We start from the raw sequence: 24,465 nt of genomic DNA, 5'->3' as shown, positions 1-24,465 counted from the left end.
CAGAGGACACAGTCTCCGAAATGGAGAAATGGGAAGCAGCTACTGTTCCCGCGCAATGGTTCAAATTTTAACGGTCAGTCCAACAGACCAAAGCTGCAGCCTAAAAAAACAGTCATATCGTTTTGTAACTCCTAGCTATAACTTTAAAAGTAAAGTTCACCCAAAAATGTAATTCTATCATCATTTACTCCCCCTCAAGTTGTTCCAAATCTGTATCATTTTCTTTGTTCTGTTGAACACAAAGGAAGATATTTTGAAGAAAGTTTGCATTGACGTCCATAGACCCCCACACGTCCATAGTAGTTCCCCACACACAGCAAGAGGACTCCGTGGCGGATCGGCCGCGGAGGTATCGCGGCTTCCGGAACGTATCCGCGAACAGACCCGTATCGGCGTCCACTTGCGCGCAGTGACGGATCTGCAACGAAGGCGGATCGCGGACCCGCCGTGGCTCCGCGCTGCATCCGCGTTTAAAACCTTACCTCCGCGGCGGGTCCGTTTGGGACCCGCAAATTGATACAGCCGTTAAAGTAAAGGCGCGTGCGCGTCCATGGGTCCGCTCAGGATCCGCTGATTGACAGTAGAATTTACGGCGCCGCCCAGAGGCGGAGCTGATCCTCTGTGCGGCGCCAAAACGAATGTGACAGTCACGCGGGTTTGGCAACTTGAATGCGGATCCGCCTAGGAGTCCCCTGCTGTGTGAACTGCCCAACAGAACAAAGAAATTTATACAGGTTTGGAACAACTTGAGGTCGAGTAAATGATGATAGAATTACATTTTTGGGTGAACTATCTGTATTTAAACTTAAATATAGTCCAAAACTGAGTTTTATATTTTTAAAACGAAGCAAGTAATTCCGAAGTAATTCCCTTTTGCCAGTTTTATTATTATTCTCTGGATAATTAGATTGTAAATAGCCATCAGCTCGCTATCATTAATAAAGCAATTAAAACTTTCAGTCACACACTGATAAATACCTTTCTGTTTTCACAATATTTAATCATTAACTAACAAGATTCTTCTATGACATCATAGAAACTTGAAAAGGTTCTACACTGACTTTATTAGAACACTGAAATGTTCTATATGGAATTCAAGGAATTCAAAAGGGTTAAATAGCATCATATAGGAAATGTTCTGGGACTTTAAATGTTTTATGACTTTGGAACAACTTTTTGTGCATAGATTTGACAAAATCGCACTTAAATGGTTGTAATTCACGAAATGGAATACAGACCTAAGGTTGGTCTCTTTTTCAAAAAAAGACACTCTGATTATTGCTGAAGTGAAAGCACTTAAAAATATGAAAGTGTAAAAAAAGTTATAGAAGTTTACTGTAAAACAAATGTACTGTACTAAACATTTTTTATTTAATACAAAATAGGCCTATATACTTTACAAAATTATTTTTACTCTAAAATTGCTATAAAATCAAAGCCATGTCTAACCATGTTGTGTTCTAAATTTGAAGCTGATATCACAAAAATTGAAGTGTTTAGGCGCTATACCAAAAATAGCCAAATTCCATTGAATTTTTTTTATGCATTCTCCTGTGACAAATTTCTGTCATAATATCAGTTCTATCACAAAACAGTAACCATATGTGGAATCTTGAGTCTCAGACCGTTCCTATGATATTTGTCAAGATTAGAATTTTTTTTTTGTCAAGATTAGAAAAACTTTCAGTCACACACTGCTAAATACCTTTCTGTTTTCACAATATTTAATCATTAATTTATGTTGTAATATTAATTCATGTATGATTTATACATGTATTGTATTTATTATTGATTTATGTATTTGTTTGTTGAGGGAGTCCGGCAGTAATGCGGTTAAATGCTGAGTGCGCAGAGCATCTCTCTCTCTCTCTCTCTCTCTCTCTCTCTCTCTCTCTCTCTCTCTCTCTCGTGATGACTGTTCGTGCCTCCACACCGCATGCGTGAGCGTGTGTAGATGGATCATTTCACCGGAGACATTGCAGCATCCACGCGATTATTCTCGCACAGATCGACGGCAGCACGGACAAATCTATCTGTATCTCTTTCTGTCTGTCTGTATTCCTGTCTGTCTGTCTGTCTGTCTGTCTCTCTGGGTTCGTGTCGGTGTGGCGGATCGCGGCTGCTCACTAAGATGCTGCGGGTAAGCGGGATTCATTTATCTTCTCAGTAACCCTGCAGATGAAGCGCATAGCTGTCAGTGTGTTACTGTGCATGTCTGATAGATTGTAGATGTGATTGTGATCTGTATCAGAAGTGTGATGCTCAGTGCAGGAGCTGAAGGCCTACTGGAGCATTTACACACAGTCTTGAGTCTATTTCTGATGCTGGTGTGTGGGATCTGCTCATGCTGGATAAATGATTCTCTGGAGAATTAAAAAATCTTGATTTCATATTGCAGGTCAGATTAGTGTGTCTATGTATCATCTATTACCACAGTAAATGTGAAACCCATTTTCTTTAAAGCATCAGTACACATAAGGCTTTCTAAAGAATCATAGAACACTAACAAGATTCTTCTATGACATCATAGAAACTTGAAAAGGTTCTACACTGACTATTAGAACACTGAAATGTTCTATATGGAATTCAAGGAATTCAAAAGGGTTAAATAGCATCATATAGGAAATGTTCTGGGACTTTAAATGTTTTATGACTTTGGAACAACTTTTTGTGCATAGATTTGACAAAATCATACTTAAATGGTTGTAATTCACGAAATGGAATACAGACCTAAGGTTGGTCTCTTTTTCAAAAAAGACACTCTGATTATTGCTGAAGTGAAAGCACTTAAAAATATGAAAGTGTAAAAAAAGTTATAGAAGTTTACTGTAAAACAAATGTACTGTACTAAACATTTTTTATTTAATACAAAATAGGCCTATATATTTTACAAAATTATTTTTACTTTAAAATTGCTATAAAATCAAAGCCATATGTCTATCCATGTTGTGTTCTAAATTTGAAGTTGATATCACAAAAATTGAATATATTTGAAATTCTTGTACTATATGAATATATTTGAAATTCTTGTACTGCTCTGCTGCATTTCATTATGCAGCACTCTGTAGGGATGGCAAAAAGGTTTAAAAGTTAAATTTTTAGTCTGGTCTACCTCAGTGGTCTAACAGCGCTCGTCAATATCAAAATGATTGAGATGGCCAATCAAATCAAAGTAGGCGAGGTTTATGTTCTCTTTTGGCTCGTGCACAGTCTTCACAACACAGACAAGTGCGGCAATCTGTCACTTAATGACATTGCGGAGACTGTTCTTTCTGGTGAAATCACAAAGCAAATGCACACGAACAAGTCCCTGCTCTTGATATACAATCTTTGATTTTCATGAGGAAAAAAAAACCTATACGAGGGTGGATTAGAACCAGCAACCTTTGATACTGTTAACAAAAATTCTATCACCAGACCACTAGGAAATTCTAATGTTAATAGCTGATCTTTGTATTTATTTACTAATGTGAAGAATCTCAGGACTAACAATATATTTAATGCAAATATTTGCAAATAGTTCGAAAATTTCCCAACTAGAATTTTCTGTTTCATTATGCTTTATAAAAAAAAAATAATTATTAAAAAATAATAAATTGGGACGGTCACAGTTAAGGGGTTAAAAAGGTTCTACTACGACTTTATTAGGACTTAAAATGTTCAGTGACGTCATAGTAACTTAAGGTTCTGCTATGACTTTTTTAGGACATGATCTATGGCATCACCCAACTGAAAAAAAAGACATTTAAAATAGTTCTGTGACATCACAGGAGTACCTTTTTAAGTTCATCCGAAGGCTCTGCTGAGGCACCAGGCTGTACAACTGTCTTTGGCCCCTTAATTTGTAGTAATGTGAGTGAGATGAATCTGTGATCACCGCAGGAACATGGCGTGGAATAATTCAATAAGGAACGCATAAAAGGCCATTGACAGAATTAAGCGTCTCCGAGGGGATGTGCTCGATGAAAGTGTGTCATGTTGAGGAGCAGATGTCTCTGCTGAGATCACACTCATCTGTGCTCAGTTACTCACACATTTTACTCCAGTCATGGAGTGTTTGTTTCTGCTCATCTACAGCAGATGATGAGTGAGTTACTTACTTACCTGCGGTGTTAATACCTTGACAATGGCCTGTATGCAGGGATGTGTTTGCCAAAATCATCACAAGCCTAAGGAGATCCGCACCAATGGCCTCTAAATTCAACTGAAAGGATTAGTCCATTTTTAAATAAACCTTTCCTGAAAATTTACTCACCCCTGTGTCATCTGAGATGTCTTTCTTTCTTCAGTCAAAAAGACATGAAGGTTTTTGAGGAAAACATTCCAGGATTTTTCTCCTTATAATGGATTTCAATGGCCTCCAGACGGTTGAAGGTCAAAATTACAGTTTCAGTGCAGCTTCAAAGGGCTTTAAACGATACCAGACGAGGAATAAGGGTCTTATCTAGAGAAACGATTGGTCATTTTCAAAAAAATTACAACCGTTTATGCTTTATAAACACAAAATATCGCCTTGAACGTACTTCCCGTTTCCGCATTCTTCAAAACGCTTACGCTGAATGTCCTACGCCTTCCCTATTCTACTTGCAGAACGAACACGGCGCCAGTTTCGTTTTTTTCCGTAAGGATGACTGATTGTCAGAATAACGGTAATATTATATACACTCTTAAAAATAAAGTATCTTTATTGGCATTGATGATTCCATAAAGAACCTTTAACTTCCATGGAACTTTCCATTGTACAAAAGGTTCTTTAGATTATTAAAATGTTCTTTGCACTTACTTTATTTATTTTTTTAAGAACTGTTCTTTGGAAAACCAAAAAATGATTCTTCTATTTATGGCGTCACTGCAAAAACCCTTCTGAAACCTTCATTTTAGGAGTGTATTACAGTTTAATGATAGTAAATGAGACATAAACAAGCAGAATATGTACTCAAAATTCACAAAAAGGGCCAACTAAAACTTTTATTGCCCAAGTGAACATGGTCGATTGCTGATGCCAGTCATTAATCATAAAATGGCCAAATATCAGCTCATTAGCCGGCCTGGCTGATATATTACTCTGTCATTATTAGAGTGAGTGAAAACCTTATTTGAACTTAATTACATAACGTGCTAGGAATAGTACATCATGTTGTTGAATATGCATGAATGCTGCTTCATCTACACTGGATTGTCCACATTATTTAAACATTGAAAAACATTTGGAAACTGTACAAAAAATGTTCCCCACATTTATGATGATGTTCTTTAACAGTAGCACGCAGAATACTACAAGAACTTCACAACTGTCTCCAAAAACTGGACGTTTAAAGAACATTCAAACAATATTATACTAAGAACGTTTACTCCTAATATTGTTACAACCATTGTCAGATATTAATAATAACATCATAATGGTGTTTACCAAAATTTACTAATTTTATCCAACATTTTTGAAAACATTCCCTGTTAGGAGAGTTGAATAAGTGATCAATTCACATGCAAAACTCTAAATAAAAGCATTTTTGTTTTACAAACCAGATTCCGAAAAAGTTGGGACACTGTACAAATGGTGAATAAAAACAGAATGCAATGATGTGGAAGTTTCAAATTTCAATATTTTATTCAGAATACAACATAGATGACATATCAAATGTTTAAACTGAGAAAATGTATCATTTTAAGGGAAACATAAGTTGATTTTAAATTTCATGGCATCAATACATTTCAAAAAAGTTGTGACAAGGCCATGTTTACCACTGTGTGGCATCCCCTCTTCTTTTTATAACAGTCTGCAAACGTCTGGAGACTGAGGAGACAAGTTGCTCAAGTTTAGGAATAGGAATGTTGTCCCATTCTTGTCTAATACAGGCCTCTAGTTGCTCAACTGTCTTAGGTCTTCTTTGTCGCATCTTCCTCTTTATGATGCGCCAAATGTTTTCTATGGGTGAAAGATCTGGACTGCAGGCTGGCCATTTCAGTACCCGGATCCTTCTTCTACGCAGCCATGATGCTGTAATTGATGCAGTATGTGGTCTGGCATTGTCATGTTGGAAAATGCAAGGTCTTCCCTGAAAGAGACGACGTCTGAATGGGAGCATATGTTGTTCTAGAACTTGGATATACCTTTCAGCATTGATGGTGCCTTTCCAGATGTGTAAGCTGCCCATGCCACACGCACTCATGCAACCCCATACCATCAGAGATGCAGGCTTCTGAACTGAGCGCTGATGACAACTTGGGTTGTCCTTGTCCTCTTTAGTCCGGATGACATGGCGTCCCAGTTTTCCAAAAAGAACATCAAACTTTGATTTGTCTGACCACAGAACAGTTTTCCACTTTGCCACAGTCCATTTTAAATTAGTCTTGGCCCAGAGAAAACGCCTGCGTTTCTGAATCATGTTTAGATATGGCTTCTTTTTTGACCTATAGAGTTTTAGCCGGCAACGGCGAATGGCACGGTGGATTGTGTTCACCGACAATGTTTTCTGGAAATATTCCTGAGCCCATATTGTGATTTCCATTACACTAGCATTCCTGTATGTGATGCAGTGCCGTCTAAGGGCCGAAGATCACGGGCATCCAGTATGGTTTTCCGGCCTTGACCCTTACCCACAGAGATTGCTCCAGATTCTCTGAATCTTTGGATGATATTATGCACTGTAGACGATGATAACTTCAAACTCTGCAATTTTTCTCTGAGAAACTCCTTTCTGATATTGCTCCACTATTTTTCGCAGCAGCATTGAGGGAATTGGTGATCCTCTGCCCATCTTGACTTCTGAGAGACACTGCCACTCTGAGAGGCTCTTTTTATACCCAATCATGTTGCCAATTGACCTAATAAGTTGCAAATTGGTCCTCCAGCTGTTCCTTATATGTACATTTAACTTTTCCGCCCTCTTATTGCTACCTGTCCCAACTTTTTTGAAATGTGTAGCTCTCATGAAATCCAAAATGAGCCAATATTTGGCATGACATTTCAAAATGTCTCACTTTCAACATTTGATATGTTATCTATATTCTATTGTGGATAAAATATAAGTTTATGAGATTTTTAAATTATTGCATTCCTTTTTTATTCACAATTTGTACAGTGTCCCAACTTTTTTGGAATCGGGTTTGTAGTTGCACAACTGAAAGTGTTGCATTCCTTCTCACTAAAGCCCATCTTCATTAATCATAATGATCTAGTTTTGTTGCGTCAGTCTAGTTCTGAAAAAGTGCTGATGTTAGCAGCTCCTTGTTTTGTGTCCGATGCAAAACCAGTTTTTCTTCTTTGTAAATGTGTTGAACGGATCTCAAATGTCCAGATGGTGTTTTAAAGACTTGTTGGTAAATGGCGGGAGCTGATGAACTCTGAGGAACACCATGAGCTCTTCACAGAGAGGAGCGCTGCCTTTAGAGAAGGAGGACAGATCAATTCAGATCGGGAAGGATTAGGTTTTGCCGAATACACAGAAATGCAAAGTCAATGAGCGCAGCCGTGTGAAGGGCAGAGATGTTCAGTCAGGTCAGCTGACGCTACACTGCCAGAAATTATCAGAATTTTACTGGTAAATACTGTTAAAGTAAAAACCTGTTAATTGGTTATGTTCATTTAATCTATATGGGATTAATGCAAATTTACAGTAAAATACTGTTAAAGGGGACCTATTATTCCCCTTTCACAAGATGTAATATGAGTCTCTGGTGTCCCCAGAATGTGTCTGTGAATTTTCAGCTCAAAATACACCAATAAATGCAAATGAGCTGCTGCTCCACGCCCCCTTTCCAGAATAGGGCGGAGCTTTAAAAGCTCAACAACAACAAAGCTGGAGAATCTCACGCAGCCAAAATGAGGATTGTCAGTAACGGTGTTCAGCCTTACATTGTTCAAACCGGAGTCGACACTGATGGAGAGACTCAGGAAGAAGTTACAACTTTTAGAATGAAACTGGACATTTCTGAATGGTTAGTGGATACATTTATGTAGTTGCTGTGGAGTTGATTCAACTCATCCACTAGCATGTGCCGTCATGTTCATCTTTTGTTCAAATCCAGCGTTGAATTGACCCTCGTTTGTGAAGCAGTCCGGTGTAAAATGACGGCATGACAACAACACTCTACTACAACAACTCTTCCTCTTCTCTAAAGCAGCCCAACATTGCCTCACCCCCATTGTTGTGTGTTCTTGGGGGCGGGGTTTATGTAAATTTTAGGCATAGTGATGTCACTAACCCAGGAAGAAGCTTGTTGTAGTACCTATCATCCATTTGTTGTAGACCTCAAAAAGTGATTTCTGTAAAAGAAAATATCTCCCTTTGCATTGAACTTTGAGCGTCATAACTTTGCAGATGTTGTTTGTGCTCAAACGGCAACATTACACACTAACTTAGGATATAAAGGGGTGTACATCTATTGGTCTTTTTAAAATTAAGTTAAAATCCTTCTTTAGGATGGCACATGCTAGTGGATGAGTTGAATCAACTCCACAGCAACTACATAAATTTATCCACTAACCATTCAGAAACGTCTAAAAGTTGTAACTTCTTCCTGAGTCTCTCCATCAGTGTCGACTCCGGTTTGACCAATGTAAGGCTGAACACCGTTACTGACAATCCTCATTTTGGCTGCGTGAGATTCTCCAGCTTTGTTGTTGTTGAGCTACCGAAGCACGAGCTTCGTTTTGTCCTGTAAATTTAATATAAATCTAATAAACTTAAAATGTTGCAACCATAAAGTTCTGACAACCACAACCCCACAGTGTTCGTGTCCATCAAACGTCATTTCATCATAATCCCGTTAGTTTGATGGCTTTTCGTGAATGAACGACTCAGATGTTTCCAGATATCAGGCCTGCTGCTGATGCAGAGTGTGATTAACACCAAACTCACGACTCCTTCAGAGTAAGCATATTAACCCTTCGCTCTCCAGTGTCGTCTGAATGAAAGACACCTGGTCGAAGCCGACTGTGACATGAGCTGAACGTGCCGCTGTGATTCACAGCTGATCCATCACTAGTCATCTGGTGTTCTCGGGGTGTCCGTGGGCTGATGGGTGACAGCGTGAGCCAGTTCTTTGGTGGCGAGTGTGACTCATGCATGAGTCAAATACACATTTATTCATTAGCAGATGCTTTCAGGCCGCATTTCAGATGCTTTTATCACTGGGTGTGTAATCTGGGAAATGAACGCTTCACCTTGATGTTGCAAGTGCAGGGAAGCAGATGCAGTATACGGGCTCGACTGATTGGCCGGTCTGTTTTGGAGCCTGACGGACAGATAACGCACGTCTTTCCCGCCGTCCCACTTCCCGTGCCCGTGTTTTTCAAGATAAGTGCTAACTGGAGAGCCGCGCTGAATTATTGATGATCCTGAAAATGGTAATCGCTCTCGTCTCGCTGCAAATGAAGAGGGAGTGGGGCATTTTTAATCAGCTCAACTGCGTCAACTTATGTGTTGAAAAGCTTGTTAACCCTCTACAACACCACATGATGAACTAAAACTACAATAAACTATGTTTAGTAAATGACTTTTGACCTCTGACCTATAGGAAACTGTCATTTATACTTGACAATGGACTATAAAATAAATATGTAAAATAAATAAATTAAACATTTGAAAGCATATTTCATTTTTAAATTGAATCGGTAAACCTCTTTAAAATGTATTTTATATATTTAAAAAATCTTGATTCACCAACAATAAACAAGATTTCAGCATACTTTGAACAGTTACTTTAGTATTATTTTGAAACTGTTGAATATAAGTATATTTTGAATTAGCTTTTATGTTTACATGATCTGTTTTCATCTTAATTTTAATCTTAATCATTTTTAATTAGTTTGAGATTGGTTTATTATTTCTATTTAACTTAAAATTATTTTTCAGTTTTAGTTTTAATCATTTTAGTAGTTCAGCTTTTGAAAATTTTATTTCAGTAAGTATCCAAGGCAACATTTCTCATTTCTCTTTTTTTTCATCTAATATTTATATTATTTCAGGTTCAATTAACAAAAACGGTTTTTAATAGTTTTAGCTGGAAATAACCACAGCTATTCTGGGATAGATGAGAGTGCCATGATACATGTGGGTTGCCAAGACATTTTTATGTGGTTGCTAAGGTTTTTAGTGTTGCTATGTAGTTTATTGCATGTTCAGGATACATTATAGTCATGTTTCGTTTACATACGACAGCAAAATATACAAATATTGATATATTGAAATGTTAATAACCATGCACTATAAACAATAATTTGTATGAAACATTCCATACATTTCAGTTTTTTTAAACAATTTTGAAGGCAAAATGTCTATCAGATATTTTTGAAGACAAAAATATCTGCTTATGTTTGTTGCCTTGGTAACAGCATTATTCTATCCCTTTACAGATTAAAACTAGCATTTCATGAAACTATGAGTCTATGTGACTTCATAGAACTGAAAAGCATTTAATTATAGTTTTTGAAGTGTAAAAGCACCTGTTTGTGTCATTTTTCTCTCAGCTCCGGCTCTGTTTAGCGTGACCGTCTGCCTCGTCTCACAGCGGGAGGCCGGAGATCCGCCCACACACACACTCTCGCCGTCGCCATGACGACCTCGGCCCTCCGGAGGCAGGTGAAGAACATCGTGCACAACTACTCGGATGCGGAGATCAAGGTGCGGGAGGCGACCTCCAACGACCCCTGGGGCCCGTCCAGCTCGCTGATGTCGGAGATCGCCGAGTTGACCTTCAGCGTGGTGGCCTTCAGCGAGGTCATGGCCATGGTGTGGAAACGCCTCAACGACCACGGCAAGAACTGGAGACACGTCTACAAGGTGTCCGAGTCTGTCCGCTGTCACTCACAGACACACCAAACCAGATAGAAATCAATCCTGAAGAACCAGGATTCCCATGGACTCTGAATATATGAGGAAATATGTGATTTCTACTTCATCTCTAGTCTTAATCAGTCATTTCAACTGAATTCTGGCCTAATTCAAAAAGAGTAATTTCTAGTTAATTTTGATAACTAAAACTAAAACTATTTAAAAAAAAAAAGAAAAAAAAAAGGCTGTTAATTGAAATGAAGCTGAATTAAAATAAAATCTAAATATTAGTTTAAAATCTTGAACTAAACAAACTAAATGAAAATTAGAAATGTTTTCTTGGTAATAAACTGAAATAAGTTGAAGCTGAAGTACTAAAATTATGATCTGGAAATAAATAAAAACTGAATTAAACACAAATTGAATAATATTTATAAAGTGTGATTTCTAGTTCATCTCTAGTCTGAATCAGTCATTTCAAGTGAGTTCTAGCCTCATTTAAAAAGAGTGATTTCTAGTTCATTTATAATTTATTTTCTAGTTCAAATATTTGTTGAAAAACTTGAACTAAATGCAAATTAGAAATGCTGACTTGACAATAAACTGAAATAAAGTTGAAGTACTAAAATTATTATTTAATAGATATTTAAAAAAAAAAAACTAATAAAATGACAAAAGATAAAAATATAAAAATAAAAGCTGATTCAAAATATTAATAAAATAAAAATAACACAATTTACTTCTAGTCTAACTAGTAATTTCAAGTGAATTGTAGCCTAATTAAAAACAAAAAGAAGTATTTTCTAGTTTGTTTCAGGGTATTTATCATTAACTAAAACTATTAAAAACATTTATGTTAATTGAAATAAAGCTAAATTAAAAATAAATATAAATATTATTTAAAAAAAATAAACTAAATGAAAATTAGAAATGTTGTCTTGGTAATAAACTAAAATAAGTTTAAGTTGAAATACTAAAATGATTAACTGGAAATACATAAAAACTAAAAATAAATAAATAGCATTATTTTAAAAAAAAACTAATAAAATGACAAGACAAATATAAAAATAAAAGCTGATTCAAAATATTTTTAAATTAAAATAACACTGGTTTATTATCTAATTTACAAAGTGTAATTTCTAGTTTATTTTTAGTCTAATTAGTAATTTCAAGTGATTTCTAGTCTAAATATACAAAGTGTGATTTCTTGACCTGGAAGAAGTCATGGAAATTAATAAAATCCTAAATATTTTTTTTTATAAAGACTACACATTTTTCTTGTTATGCCAATATTTTATCCAGTAGAATTTATGAGGGAAACTCATCCTTAACCTGTATCCTTAACATCATCCTTAACATTTATCCAGTAAACTAAACGTATGGAAAAGTCATCATGTAAATTCATTGGTTGAAAAGAGCGGGAAGATTCTTAAAGGTGCCCTAGATTATGTTTTTAAAAGATGTAATATAAGTCTAAGGTGTCCCCTGAATGTGTCTGTGAAGTTTCAGCTCAAAATACCCCATAGATTGTTTTTAATAAATTTTTTTAACTGCCTATTTTGGGGCATCATTATAAATGCGCCGATTTTATGCTGCGGCCCCTTTAAATCTCGTGCTCCCCGCCCACAGAGCTCGTGCTTGCCTTGAACAGTGCCTTAACAAAGTTTACACAGCTAATATAACCCTCAAAATGGATCTTTACAAAGTGTTCATCATGCATGCGTCAGATTATGTGAGTATTGTATACTGTTGTATTGTTTACTTCTGATTTTGAATGAGTTTGATAGTGCTCCGTGGCTAACGGCTAATGCTACACTGTTGGAGAGATTTATAAAGAATGAAGTTGTGTTTATGAATTATACAGACTGCAAGTGTTTAAAAATGAAAATAGCGACGGCTCTCTTGTCTCCGTGAATACAGTAATAACCGATGGTAACTTTAACCACATTTAACAGTACATTAGCAACATGCTAACGAAACTTTTAGAAAGAGAGTTTACAAATATCACTAAAAATATCATGATATCATGGATCATGTCAGTTATTATTGCTCCATCTGCCATTTTTTGCTATTGTTCTTGCTTGCTTACCTAGTCTGATGATTTGGTTGTGCACAGATCCAGACGTTAATACTGGCTGCCCTTGTCTAATGCCTTTTATAATGTTGGAAACGTGGGCTGGCATATGCAAATATTGGGGGCGTACGCCCCGACTGTTACCGTAACAGTCGGTGTTATGTTGAGATTCGCCTGTTCTTCGGAGGTCGTTTAAACAAATGAGATTTATATAAGAAGGAGGAAACAATGGAGTTTGAGACTCACTGTATGTCATTTCCATGTACTGAACTCTTGTTATTCAACTATGCCGAGATAAATTCAATTTTTGATTCGAGGGCACCTTTAAAAAAAAAAAAGTTAAAAAAGTTCTTAAAATTCAGTTCTTAAAATTTCTGGAATCCTGAAATGTAATTATTTGAATTCTAATTAAAATTATTTTAGTTATTTATTTGAATCTGTGGAACCTCCTTGTTTCTGTAAGTTAATGAAGTGTTGAAATCTTTACAGCAGATTTGTGTATGTTGAACACAGGAGTCAGAGAGTTTGAGAGGCTCTTGATCATTAATAATGTCTGGTAGTGGAGTGTAGTGAGCCGGTTTTGTGTGTCTGGTCCAGGCTCTGACCCTGCTGGACTATCTGGCCAAGACGGGTTCGGAGCGGGTCGCCCAGCAGTGCCGCGAGAACGCCTTCACCATCCAGACGCTCCGCGACTTCCAGTACGTGGACCGCGACGGGCGCGACCAGGGCGTGAACGTGCGCGAGAAAGCCAAGCAGCTGGTGGCGCTGCTGCGGGACGAGGAGCGTCTGCGGCTGGAGAGAGCGCAGGCCCTCAAGACCAAAGAGAGGATGGCGGGCAGCGGCGTTCCTCCCGCGTATCCCAGCAGGCGCAGCAGTCAGCCCAGCATGGCCGCGCTGTACGGAGAAGAGTTCAACCACTCCAGAGGATCGCCGTCCTCCTTTAACTGTGAGAGCAACTCTGCATGACTAACTCTGAATTCATAAGCTTTGTTTTATTTATATGGCACGATAAAATCATCATAAATATACATCTCCGGCACTGATGAGTCTCGTCACAGCTGCTTCTGTCACGTGTGTTGTTTAATGAGGCGTGTGACACAAGATGACTGAAGTGAGATGCTGATGCTTTATGACAGAGGAACATCAGTCACAATGATTACACTCATAAATAAGCATTATGATCCCTCACCCATCTGTCTGTCTGTCAGCGTCATCCTCGTCTCCTCGAGCGTCTGATCTGGAACAGACTCGACCGCAGACCAGTGGAGAAGAAGAACTACAGCTGCAGCTCGCGCTGGCCATGAGCAGAGAGGTACACACACACACACACACACACACACACTGGGCTTAAAATTAACACTCGCCTAGCGCCAAATATGAGTAAAAATCTGTGTTGGTGAGTCTATGAAACAGTGTTAACCGCCTGTTGGCTGGCTCAAAATTGTGAGAACATGAGTGTGAACAAACGTAAACAAGGTTCGGGACAGCTGACAGGCCAGTGCTCATGAAAGTTTAAGCCTTGCCAATTTAATTATTCAAGCTCAAGAAGACGCGAGACAAACTCATTTCGTTACTCGCGCACCGTGTAGGACGTTTTCCGAAGCACGCACCCAGAAAAGACAGTTTACAAATACTGAATCGAGCTCTCTTTTGTCTTCTTGCGCTTGAACAGTCATATTCAAATGAAATTATGTCGTAAACATAGTCAGTTAATGTCTTAACTGAATGTAAATAAAACGCATGTGTATCAGTATATTGGATCAGTGCATTAGCTCTTAAAGTGACAGCAGCCTATTATTCAGTCAATTTTCATAAGTCACTGGCCATTGGCAGGTTTGGCCCTTAGTTTTAGGCCCTGTATACACACAATTCTTCTCTCTCACACACACACACACACACACTCAAACACACTCTCTTCTTTACATTAGTCTGTTTCCTGAACTGTAAACGATCCCTGTAGGTCTCCAGTTTCTGTGGTGTTTGATGTAGTAAATGAACACACGCAGCGGTGAGAGTGTCTTTCATTCCCAGCATGCAGCAGCCGGAGCATTTTCATCTCGATCCACTGTGTTTGTGAGGACGACGAGGAGGAAATGTGAGGAGAAAGACGAGCAGGAAGAGTTTTCCTGTTGACCTTTCTTGCTGTTTCAGGAATTTTTCCATTCCCACAGGACGCAGTGGAAGTGCAGAAACCGCACGCGCTGCTGAAAATAACTCCGATTAACCCAAATCTGGCGCAGCGTTCGGCTCCGATGTGCCTTAAATATGAGCGCTGACACGTCTCTCCCCAACAGCCAATCACTGTCTGCTATTGTGTGTATCGCTGCTGCGCTGTTGTCATGGAGACGGAGGAGGACGTCCAGTATCTCTGCCCAGGTATCCGAGGAGCGGTAGATCCTGCAGCAGATGCTTTCATTCATTTAAACCTGTCGTTCTCAACATGAGAACCTCAAGATGACTAAACAGTGTTTCAGTTAATATTATTCATTAATTATATAAATGATATATATTATTATACATATTATATCAATATTAATAAATGATTATTAATAGATTAAACTAAAATAAAATGCTAAAAAGCACAAAACATTTCACAATAATATATGTAATATATATCATATTGTTATATAATTAAAACAAAATTTTTTCCCCTCTTTTAACTGAAAAACATACAGTTCTTGAACCCTCTGGAGTCAGAAAATGATTTGCAGTAAATTAATTTAATTTATCAGTACTCCCAGAAAAAATGTTTGAAAACAAACCTGTAAAAGCCAATATATTCACGACAAAAAGGTTGAGAAACACTGGATTAAACTGTTAAAAAGGATGTTTTTAGGATTTCTGTTTTATTTTCTGCATTTTTCAAATATTCAAACCAGTTATTTTAGTCTCATTGAGATACTATTATAGTTTTTATTAATAGTTTGAATTAGATTGTATTTTTATATTTTATATCATATATTTATGTTTTAGTACATCAGTACTAAATGAGAAATGTTTCCTTGGTAACTAGTTTTTTTTATTTATTTATTTTTTTTTATATTTTATTTCATTTAATGTTTGTATTTATTTCAAGTAACATTTTTTTTTATGGTTTAGTTAACTATAATAACTCTGGTTCAAGCTTATTTAAGGCCCGTTCACACCACGAACGATAACTACATTAGCGTCCACTAGGGTTGGAAATCGAAAATCAATTCCAATTCTGGATACTTGAGATCAGGAACTGGTTATTTGTAATAAAATGATCTCGCGAAAGAACTTAATTCGGCACTCGCACGCTGTTTTCTGTGCTGGGAACATGGAGAACACGCACACAAAAAGCCGAATACTGAAATGAGTTTTCTTTTGCATCTTCTTGCATTTGAACAGACAAATACACACAAAATTATGTCAAAATATCCTCGTAAACACAGTCGGTTTTGTCTTAAGTGAACATAAACAGAAAGAAAACACATGTGTAACAGTATATTGGATTGGTGCATTAGGTCTTAAAGTGACAGCAGCCTAATAATCCTGCTGCTGTCTGTTAATCAAAGAGCAAAAGAAATAAAAATCACTCATTGCTCTTGACTGAATAACTTTTGTGACTTTAATAATGAGGATTAATCTATATTTTTATTTATACAAATAAAACTATGCAGTTATATTACATTTGATTTCAATTTCTGAACTTTGTTCAGTTGTATTTATTTGTGCTATTGCTAATTTGCTCTTATTGTATTACTGACTGTATACTTGTCTTTAATAATGTTTGAAACTTACATTAGTCTAGTTTATTAGTTAGTTGTTCTTTAGCCTGCTGATTTTTGTTCATGGTATTCAGCTGCAACAGAATGTTTTGCAAAAAGACAGAATAAATATGTTAAATATCTTTTTTCCATATTGGAAAAATTGGCGTCCACACCAACGGACAATACAGTCGTCTGCCGTTTGAAATGCTCAAGCTGGATTCTGATTGGCTGTCAATGTTTTCATCATTCATCAGTTTCATCAAATCACTCTGAAAGGGATTCAAGTGATATCGTTCCTCTGTGCCGTTATCGTTGCAGTTTTGCTGTGGACTCTTTTACATTCAGAATGATTTTATTACCATATCTTTATCGTTATAGTTATTGTCCTAGGTGTGAACGGGCCTGCTTATACTAACCGTTTCTTCCTCCTCCTCTAATTATATTTCTCTGTTCCTCACATGTATTTTTCCTCCAGTGTTTTCTGTGGATCTGCTGTGAATGTCACGGAGCTCATTAACCTCCCGCTCTTTTAATCCTAATTAATCCGTTCACTAACTATCTAACGGCGTCACCTTCAGCAGGGTTTGCGTTGAGCTTGTTTCCTGTCCCGCAGGAGCAGCGCAGCCGTCAGGGAGACGATCCTCAGCCTCGTCTTCAGAAGGTTGTGGAGGAGAGCGAGAGACGGCGAGAGCCGGGCCCTTCAGAGGTGAGACAGACACCGAACACCTGCATGATCTGCTGAGCTCTGGGTCGCCTCACGCTTGCTTTCGTCTCACAGTCGGCCATGATCGACCTGGTGGATGTGTTTGGTCCCACGCCTGCCGCGCCGGTGAGCGACGACCCCTGGGACGCCCCGCCCACCTGCTCCGTGAACTCTGACCCCTGGGAGTCTGTAGGTCAGTGATGTGTGCGCTGTTAAGTTGCGTTCACACATTCATTTTTAATAATAGTTAGCGATTTCCTCGGCACGTCACCAAAAAAACCTTGCGGTCACTGTGATTTTATTTCAATTGTACAAATGTTACGATTTTTTAGTGTTGATTTATCAATATTTTGTCCATCTTATAAAACTATGTAGCATTAAATGTTGTTTTTAACATTCTTTCAACACTGGAACAACAACTTGACATTATTTCAACCACATTTTAACGTAGAAGGTCAGTTGTGTAAAAATATCTAATAATGATCATTGCCATAAATCTCTTTTGGTATCTCTTTTAATTCAATAGAAAAATAAAGCAAAAAATGACTTTTTACTGAGTTTAAATAGTCTTTTTGACTTCCCAGCTTGTATTTCAATATTTATTAATGGGTTAATCAACATCATGGATGTTAAATTTTGTTTTGATTTTGCAAATTAAATTAACATTGATGCCTAACATAACATCTTTTTCGTACAGATCTTCAACAGATCTTACTATTTCAATGTTGATTGATTAGTATTTTTGTTAACCTTTTAAAACTATGTATCAGTAAATGTTTTTTAAATATTTTATTTAACGTTGACACAACAATTATTTTAACCAAATTTCAACATAGATGGTCAGTTACGTAAAAAATATATAAACATTATCATTGCCTCAAATCTGACAGTCGCTGATTCCCTTCAGTTGTAAAAAATGCAAAAAAAAGACTTTTTAATGAGTTTAATTTGTCTTTTTTTACTTCCCAGCCTGTATTTCAATGTTTATTAATGGGTTAATCAATGTCATGGATATTGATTTTGCAAATTGATTCGTTGATATCGCAACATTGTTTCAGTGTCTTTTTGTACAGATCTTATAATTTCAACGTTGATTGATCAATATTTTGTTAACCTTTTAAAATGATTTAGCAGTTAATGTTGTTACAGCATTTTTTATGTTTTTATCAATTTTGAAACAACTGACAATATTTCAACCATATTTTGGTTAAGAAGTTCGTTTAAGTTGCAAATCTCTTAGTCGCTAACATTTTTTTAATGTTTTTTCAATGCTGAAATAACAACTGACATTATTATTATCAAGCAAAAATCCAGTATTATTTTAGTATCATTGAGATACTATTGCAGTGTTTATTATATAATTTATTTTTTGAAGGTTTTAGTTATTTTTTGTGTGTTTTTGTCTTTTTATTAGGTTTTGTCTATATAGTTTTTATTCACTTTTATTTCAGTTTTAGTTTTAGTCTCAAAAGTAATTTGACAAACTGGTTTATACTTAAAAAAACAAGAGGAAAAAACTGCAGTGCAGTAAGGCAAAACACAAAATCTATGAAAACAAGTCTTTATCTAAAGCAGCGTTGCTTCTTGGGTAAATTTATCTTGTTTTAAGGATTTTCAAGGGTTTTTCACAGTGCAGCGTGGGTGTTGTTCGATCTGGTTGTTTCAGCTGTAGTGAAGTCCAGTAACCCGGTGGTTGGTAGTCCCTGGACGGCTCGCCCTTCCTCCAGTAGCCCCGCCCACCCCTGGGGAACCCACCAATCGCCTCCTGACCCCTGGGATGATCCACCTTCAAACTCCACCTCTAATATGGATGAAAAAGCCTGGAGGAGCCCAGCACGACTAAGTGAGACAAAATTTTAAACAAGTTGACGACCCTGTAAATTAAAATAATACATTCCTTTAGAGAATGAAGAGAGGATCCATATCAAATAATTTCATTATATACAGTTTGTGGCACAGTAAATATACCAGACATCCTTTATGTTATAACTCAGCCTTTCACTTTAAATATGTAAATGTTTGCAGTTCTCTAGAGACCCATCTCTATATTCTCTGCTCTTCATTCTAGTTCTGAGTGGGAAGGACCCGTTTTCCATTCCAGAGGAGGAGGAGCTTAGAGTGGAGGGGGAGGGGCCTGTAGTGGAGGGGGAGGGGCCAACTCAAGTGTTCAGCCCTCGCTGTGAGAGTCCTGCAGGTCCTCACCAGACCGTCTTCACGCTCGTTTCCCTCTCTGAGTTGAGTTGAAGCTCATTCGCATCTCTCGTTCCAGATGCCGATCAGTTCGAGGAGTTGGTGGTGGGCGTTCAAGTGAACGGACGGGCGAATGACAGTCCGGAGACCTTTGACCTCTCTCGCCTCGGGCCTCCCCTAGACGCGGTGATCCCCAGACAGTGCCGGACCCCTGAAGCGTTCCTCGGGCCCACCGCCGCCTCCCTCGTGAACCTGGACACACTGATTCCAACGAACCCGCCGGCCAAGAGCAAAAATCCCTTTCTGTCAGGTGGGAAAACTTCTGAATGAACAGTGGTGTAAATGTGTCTTGTTTTAAGCATGTAAAATGATTGGGATTGTCTGTCCCAGGTCTGAGCACGCCGTCTCCCACGAACCCTTTCCACTGTGAGCAGCCCAGACTGACTCTGAATCAGATGCGGCCTCACTCCACCTCGCCGCTGCCGGCGCCCGCTCTGTCCTACAGCGCCTCCCTTCCTCAGCCCCTCCTGCAGCAGAGGCCCCAGACTCTGCCCTCGTCCTACACGCAGCCACCCCACGGCCTGCTGGACATGCCCAGCAACCTGCCACAGCCGCTGCTACCCCTCACGCCCGTCCCGCTGCAGCCCTCCGGCCGACAGAGCCACAACCCCTTCCTCTGAGGAACCGCTTCGGTTCACACTGAAGTGTGGGAAACGGACACTGAAACCGGATTACGGTGATTCGCTTTCAGTGTGAACGGACTGAAGAGCTGATTTGAGGCCTGCGATGTTACTAGGGTTGGTTTTTAGTGACGGTACTTTTCCAATAAGACACATTTTATGCCGGCTGACTTTATTAACTTGCGTTCGTTCGTTCGTCTGTATTATGCGTGATAATTTATTCAAGCGCAAGAGCTCAGCCTGGATTTATATCGAGCTTAAAGTCAACATGAACTCAAAACAAACTCCATTTACTTTCCTAATACACCATCCTGATCTTACTGTGCACTTATTGTGGCATGAGAACATGTTATTCCAAAATTTGTTATCATAATCACAATATTTTAACATGTTCTGTCTCTTGATTGGCTGACATCATCTAGGTCAGGAGTTTTCAATCTTTTCGATGCCACGAACCCCCAAAATCACAGATCCTCATCCTAACATTTAAAAGACAGATATATATTTGCATGTTTAAAGACCCAATATATTAAATTAAAAATTAATTATATATTAATTAAAAGGTAATATTGCAAAAGTGTAAAATATTTGGATTTTTTTTTTTTGTTTGTTTGTTTAATGTTACATTATTTACCTTTCCATCCACTTACTATTGTAATGTATCTTTAGATACTGTTGTATTATTTATTTATTATATATTATTATTATTATTATTAGAGATACACTGATATATGGGCCAATAATCGGTATTTAAAATAATCAACAGTTTAAAAACAGCCAATAATCAGGTACGATATATGCTGTCAATAAAAAAAAGGGCATGGCTTTGTTAAAAGTGTTACGATTCAACAGTCGTAAAAGCCATATTGCAAATTTGCCTTTTTTTTTTTTTTTTTTTTTTGTGCAGCCTTAGTAAAAACACAATTTATTAGAGGTGTAACGGTACACAAAAATCACAGTTCAGTACGTACCTCGGTTTTAAAGTCACAGTTCGGTACGGTTTTCGGTACAGCAGGTGGGGAGAAAACTAAACATAAAATCGCTTTTTTTTTATTAAACAGTGGTTACTGTTCAAATTGTGTTTTTGTCTTTAAATATATTAAATTAAATTATAACTAAAAGTTTCTTAAGGATAAAAAAATTATCTCTGCTAATGCTATAAACTATGTAGCAGCCCTTATTTGAACATTATGCTATTATAATAAGGTATAAGGTTAACAACTAAGCCCAAACTATTTTAGATAAAATAATCAACACTCAAATAACAAATTGTAGGCCTATGGAAACATTTATGCTGCACCTAAGGCAGTTTTGCATTAACTTCTAAATGTTTTTACTTCAATTCGTTGTTGAAATATAATTATTTATACACAGTGGCTGTCATTTTCACAACAGATTTATTTAAACACACATTAAATAGCCTAATCAGGACATCACTAAAAGGTTAAGTAAAATATAATGAATATACAGTGCATATATTTAGCGAAAGAGTTCATTTCTCTAGCGAACTAACAAGCTGTAGACAGTAAATGGCTTTCATGAGGTAAATGCTACATGACAGATTGTTTACAAGCTTTCATTGATGTCTTTCCGCCGTTGAAACACTGATTGAGCGATTACAAGAGCTGACCGTTTCAATAAGTTGTACTGTATCTTTCAACATACCTTCAGATGTTCATTCATGTTTATTCTGTAACTAGTATTAAAGAGGAAGAGATGATCGTGTTCACTTGCGCTCGCACTGCCGGTTGAACTGAGGCGCCTGTACAGTGATCTGTCACGGTGCATCAAAGCACGTCAAAATGACATTTTCTGTTTAAATTTTGTGGAATAAGGAACACTTTGTTGTTAACGCAGAGCTTATTGCGATTATTGGTGGTTAATGGTGATAGGCTACAATGTTACAATGTAATGCTTTGGTACACACGTGCACCTAAACGGTTCGGTACGAATACGTGTACCGTTACACCCCTACAATTTATTACATTAAACATGTATTGAATATTAATTTAAATTTTTTAATGCATTTATTTATTCAATATTTATTTATATATATTTATTAATATATATCTGATTTAATTAATTATGTATTAATTTATTTTACAGTTTTTCCACTGTTTATCTGTAAACTTGTCGATGGACCCCTAAATCTCCTGAACCCGGTCTGACCCTGATCTAGATCACATGTGCGGGGAAAATCATCTAAACCAATAGCCAAGCAGTTACCTGGGCATTATTAGGCTACTGATGTAGGTCGTTTTTTGCAATTAGCTGATGTAGTAACTAATGCTGGTTAATGTAATGCAAATGACAGCAATAATATCCATTCTGGTATGCAACGTCCACTTTTCACAATCTACTGATTGATACAGTCCCAACTGAATATCAGAAATGATGTCACATCATGTGTTGTGGATGTTGTTTCATGTTGACTTTAATATGTTGGCTCAACGCTTTACTCTTCTGCTGCACAGGAACAGCATGCTGCTAATGAACTTAGGAAGGGGTTAAATGTCAGTATCTCGGCCAAAAGCAGGACAGAAGACATGAGGAGGGACATTTCAGGAACATCAGCTACTAACCGAGAACAAACTCACCGTCCTCTCCTCGTTCCTCAAACCCTTCCCGTTTCCTGTCTATTGCCTCGAATCATTGGATCCTGTGCAATTAGATCCGGCACTGATTGTAACCGAGCTCCTCCATGTGCCTGTCCCACCGACAGTCCCACAATGCACTGGGGCTGGCGCCTCACTTCCTGCTTGGATCTCAGGATCGCCACCCACAGGAACCCGCATAGCCAATTAAAACTCACGGTGTCTGTCCGAGAGGACCAGTACAGACGGACGTGTTTTATAATCGCTACAGACTCGATGTGAGTCGATGCTGAATTATCCGATGCTGTTATTTCCTCCACTCAGAAGTGATTCAAGATCAAGTACCAGCTTTACTGTTAATCACTGCTAATGAGTATGCCATCCAGTCTGTCCTAGTGAAGGAGAACCAGGTTAATCGTTTAATCTACTATGAGTTAAATGGTATATATCAAAGACACAAATAAATGAATGTTATTCACTTTTAATGCTAATTTTTCTTTCCCTCAGCTGTCAGAAAGTGTGTGTCTCGTGTCCAGCAGAGGTCGCTCTTTTAAAATCAGCAGTATTTGTTTTATGAACATAAATCAATATTTCTGTAATGTACAGTGAACTAAAAGGGTTTGATATTCAGATAAGCCGCCTTTCCAACATCTCCGACAAAAGACACACAGATATGCGGTGTAGATACAGGTGCTGGTCATATAATTAGAATATCATCAAAAAGTTGATTTATTTCACTAATTCCATTCAAAAAGTGAAACTTGTATATTATATTCATTCATTAAACACAGACTGATATATTTCAAATGCTTATTTCTTTTAATTTTGATGATTATAACTGACAACTAAGGAAAATCCCAAATTCAGTATCTCAGAAAATTAGAATATTACTTAAGACCAATACAAAGAAAGGATTTTTAGAAATCTTGGCCAACTGAAAAGTATGAACATGTACAGCACTCAATACTTAGTTGGGGCTCCTTTTGCCTGAATTACTGCAGCAATGCGGCGTGGCATGGAGTCGATCAGTCTGTGGCACTGCTCAGGTGTTATGAGAGCCCAGGTTGCTCTGATAGTGGCCTTCAGCTCTTCTGCATTGTTGGGTCTGGCATATCGCATCTTCCTCTTCACAATACCCCAAAGATTTTCTATGGGGTTAAGGTCAGGCGAGTTTGCTGGCCAATTGAGAACAGGGATACCATGGTCCTTAAACCAGGTACTGGTAGCTTTGGCACTGTGTGCAGGTGCCAAGTCCTGTTGGAAAATGAAATCTGCATCTCCATAAAGTTGGTCAGCAGCAGGAAGCATGAAGTGCTCTAAAACTTCCTGGTATACGGCTGCGTTGACCTTGGACCTCAGAAAACACAGTGGACCAACACCAGCAGATGACATGGCACCCCAAACCATCACTGACTGTGGAAACTTTACACTGGACCTCAAGCAACGTGGATTGTGTGCCTCTCCTCTCTTCCTCCAGACTCTGGGACCCTGATTTACAAAGGAAATGCAAAATTTACTTTCATCAGAGAACATAACTTTGGACCACTCAGCAGCAGCAGTCCAGTCCTTTTTGTCTTTAGACGCTTCTGATGCTGTCTGTTGTTCAAGAGTGGCTTGACACAAGGAATGCGACAGCTGAAACCCATGTCTTGCATACGTCTGTGCGTAGTGGTTCTTGAAGCACTGACTCCAGCTGCAGTCCACTCTTTGTGAAT

At 37.9% G+C, this 24,465-nt stretch overlaps 1 protein-coding gene across 3 annotated transcripts; it reads left to right on the top strand.

The window, feature by feature from the left end:
• Nucleotides 1-848: 848 nt before the first annotated feature.
• epn3b (epsin 3b) lies at nt 849-23,235 on the top strand. Of its 3 annotated transcripts, none has more exons than XM_048195232.1 (10): nt 849-2,140; nt 10,472-10,784; nt 13,447-13,795; nt 14,058-14,161; nt 17,197-17,289; nt 17,362-17,479; nt 18,953-19,129; nt 19,355-19,465; nt 19,556-19,786; nt 19,867-23,235. In XM_048195232.1, exons 2-10 carry the CDS (start codon nt 10,557-10,559, stop codon nt 20,154-20,156), a joined length of 1,701 nt encoding a protein of 566 aa, XP_048051189.1. In that variant the 5' UTR covers nt 849-2,140; nt 10,472-10,556; the 3' UTR covers nt 20,157-23,235. The 3 variants fall into 3 exon arrangements, with proteins under 3 accessions (XP_048051189.1, XP_048051187.1, XP_048051188.1); XM_048195230.1 differs by having other exon boundaries at nt 850-2,140; nt 19,355-19,480; XM_048195231.1 differs by lacking the exon at nt 849-2,140 and having other exon boundaries at nt 9,972-10,784; nt 19,355-19,480.
• The last annotated feature ends 1,230 nt before the right edge of the window (nt 23,236-24,465 follow it).

Source organism: Megalobrama amblycephala, linkage group LG7, assembly GCF_018812025.1.
Source record: "Megalobrama amblycephala isolate DHTTF-2021 linkage group LG7, ASM1881202v1, whole genome shotgun sequence".
Lineage (NCBI taxonomy): Eukaryota > Metazoa > Chordata > Actinopteri > Cypriniformes > Xenocyprididae > Megalobrama > Megalobrama amblycephala.
The sequence above is the reverse complement of the archived record's forward strand: the minus strand, read 5'-3'. Positions and strand labels throughout refer to the sequence as shown.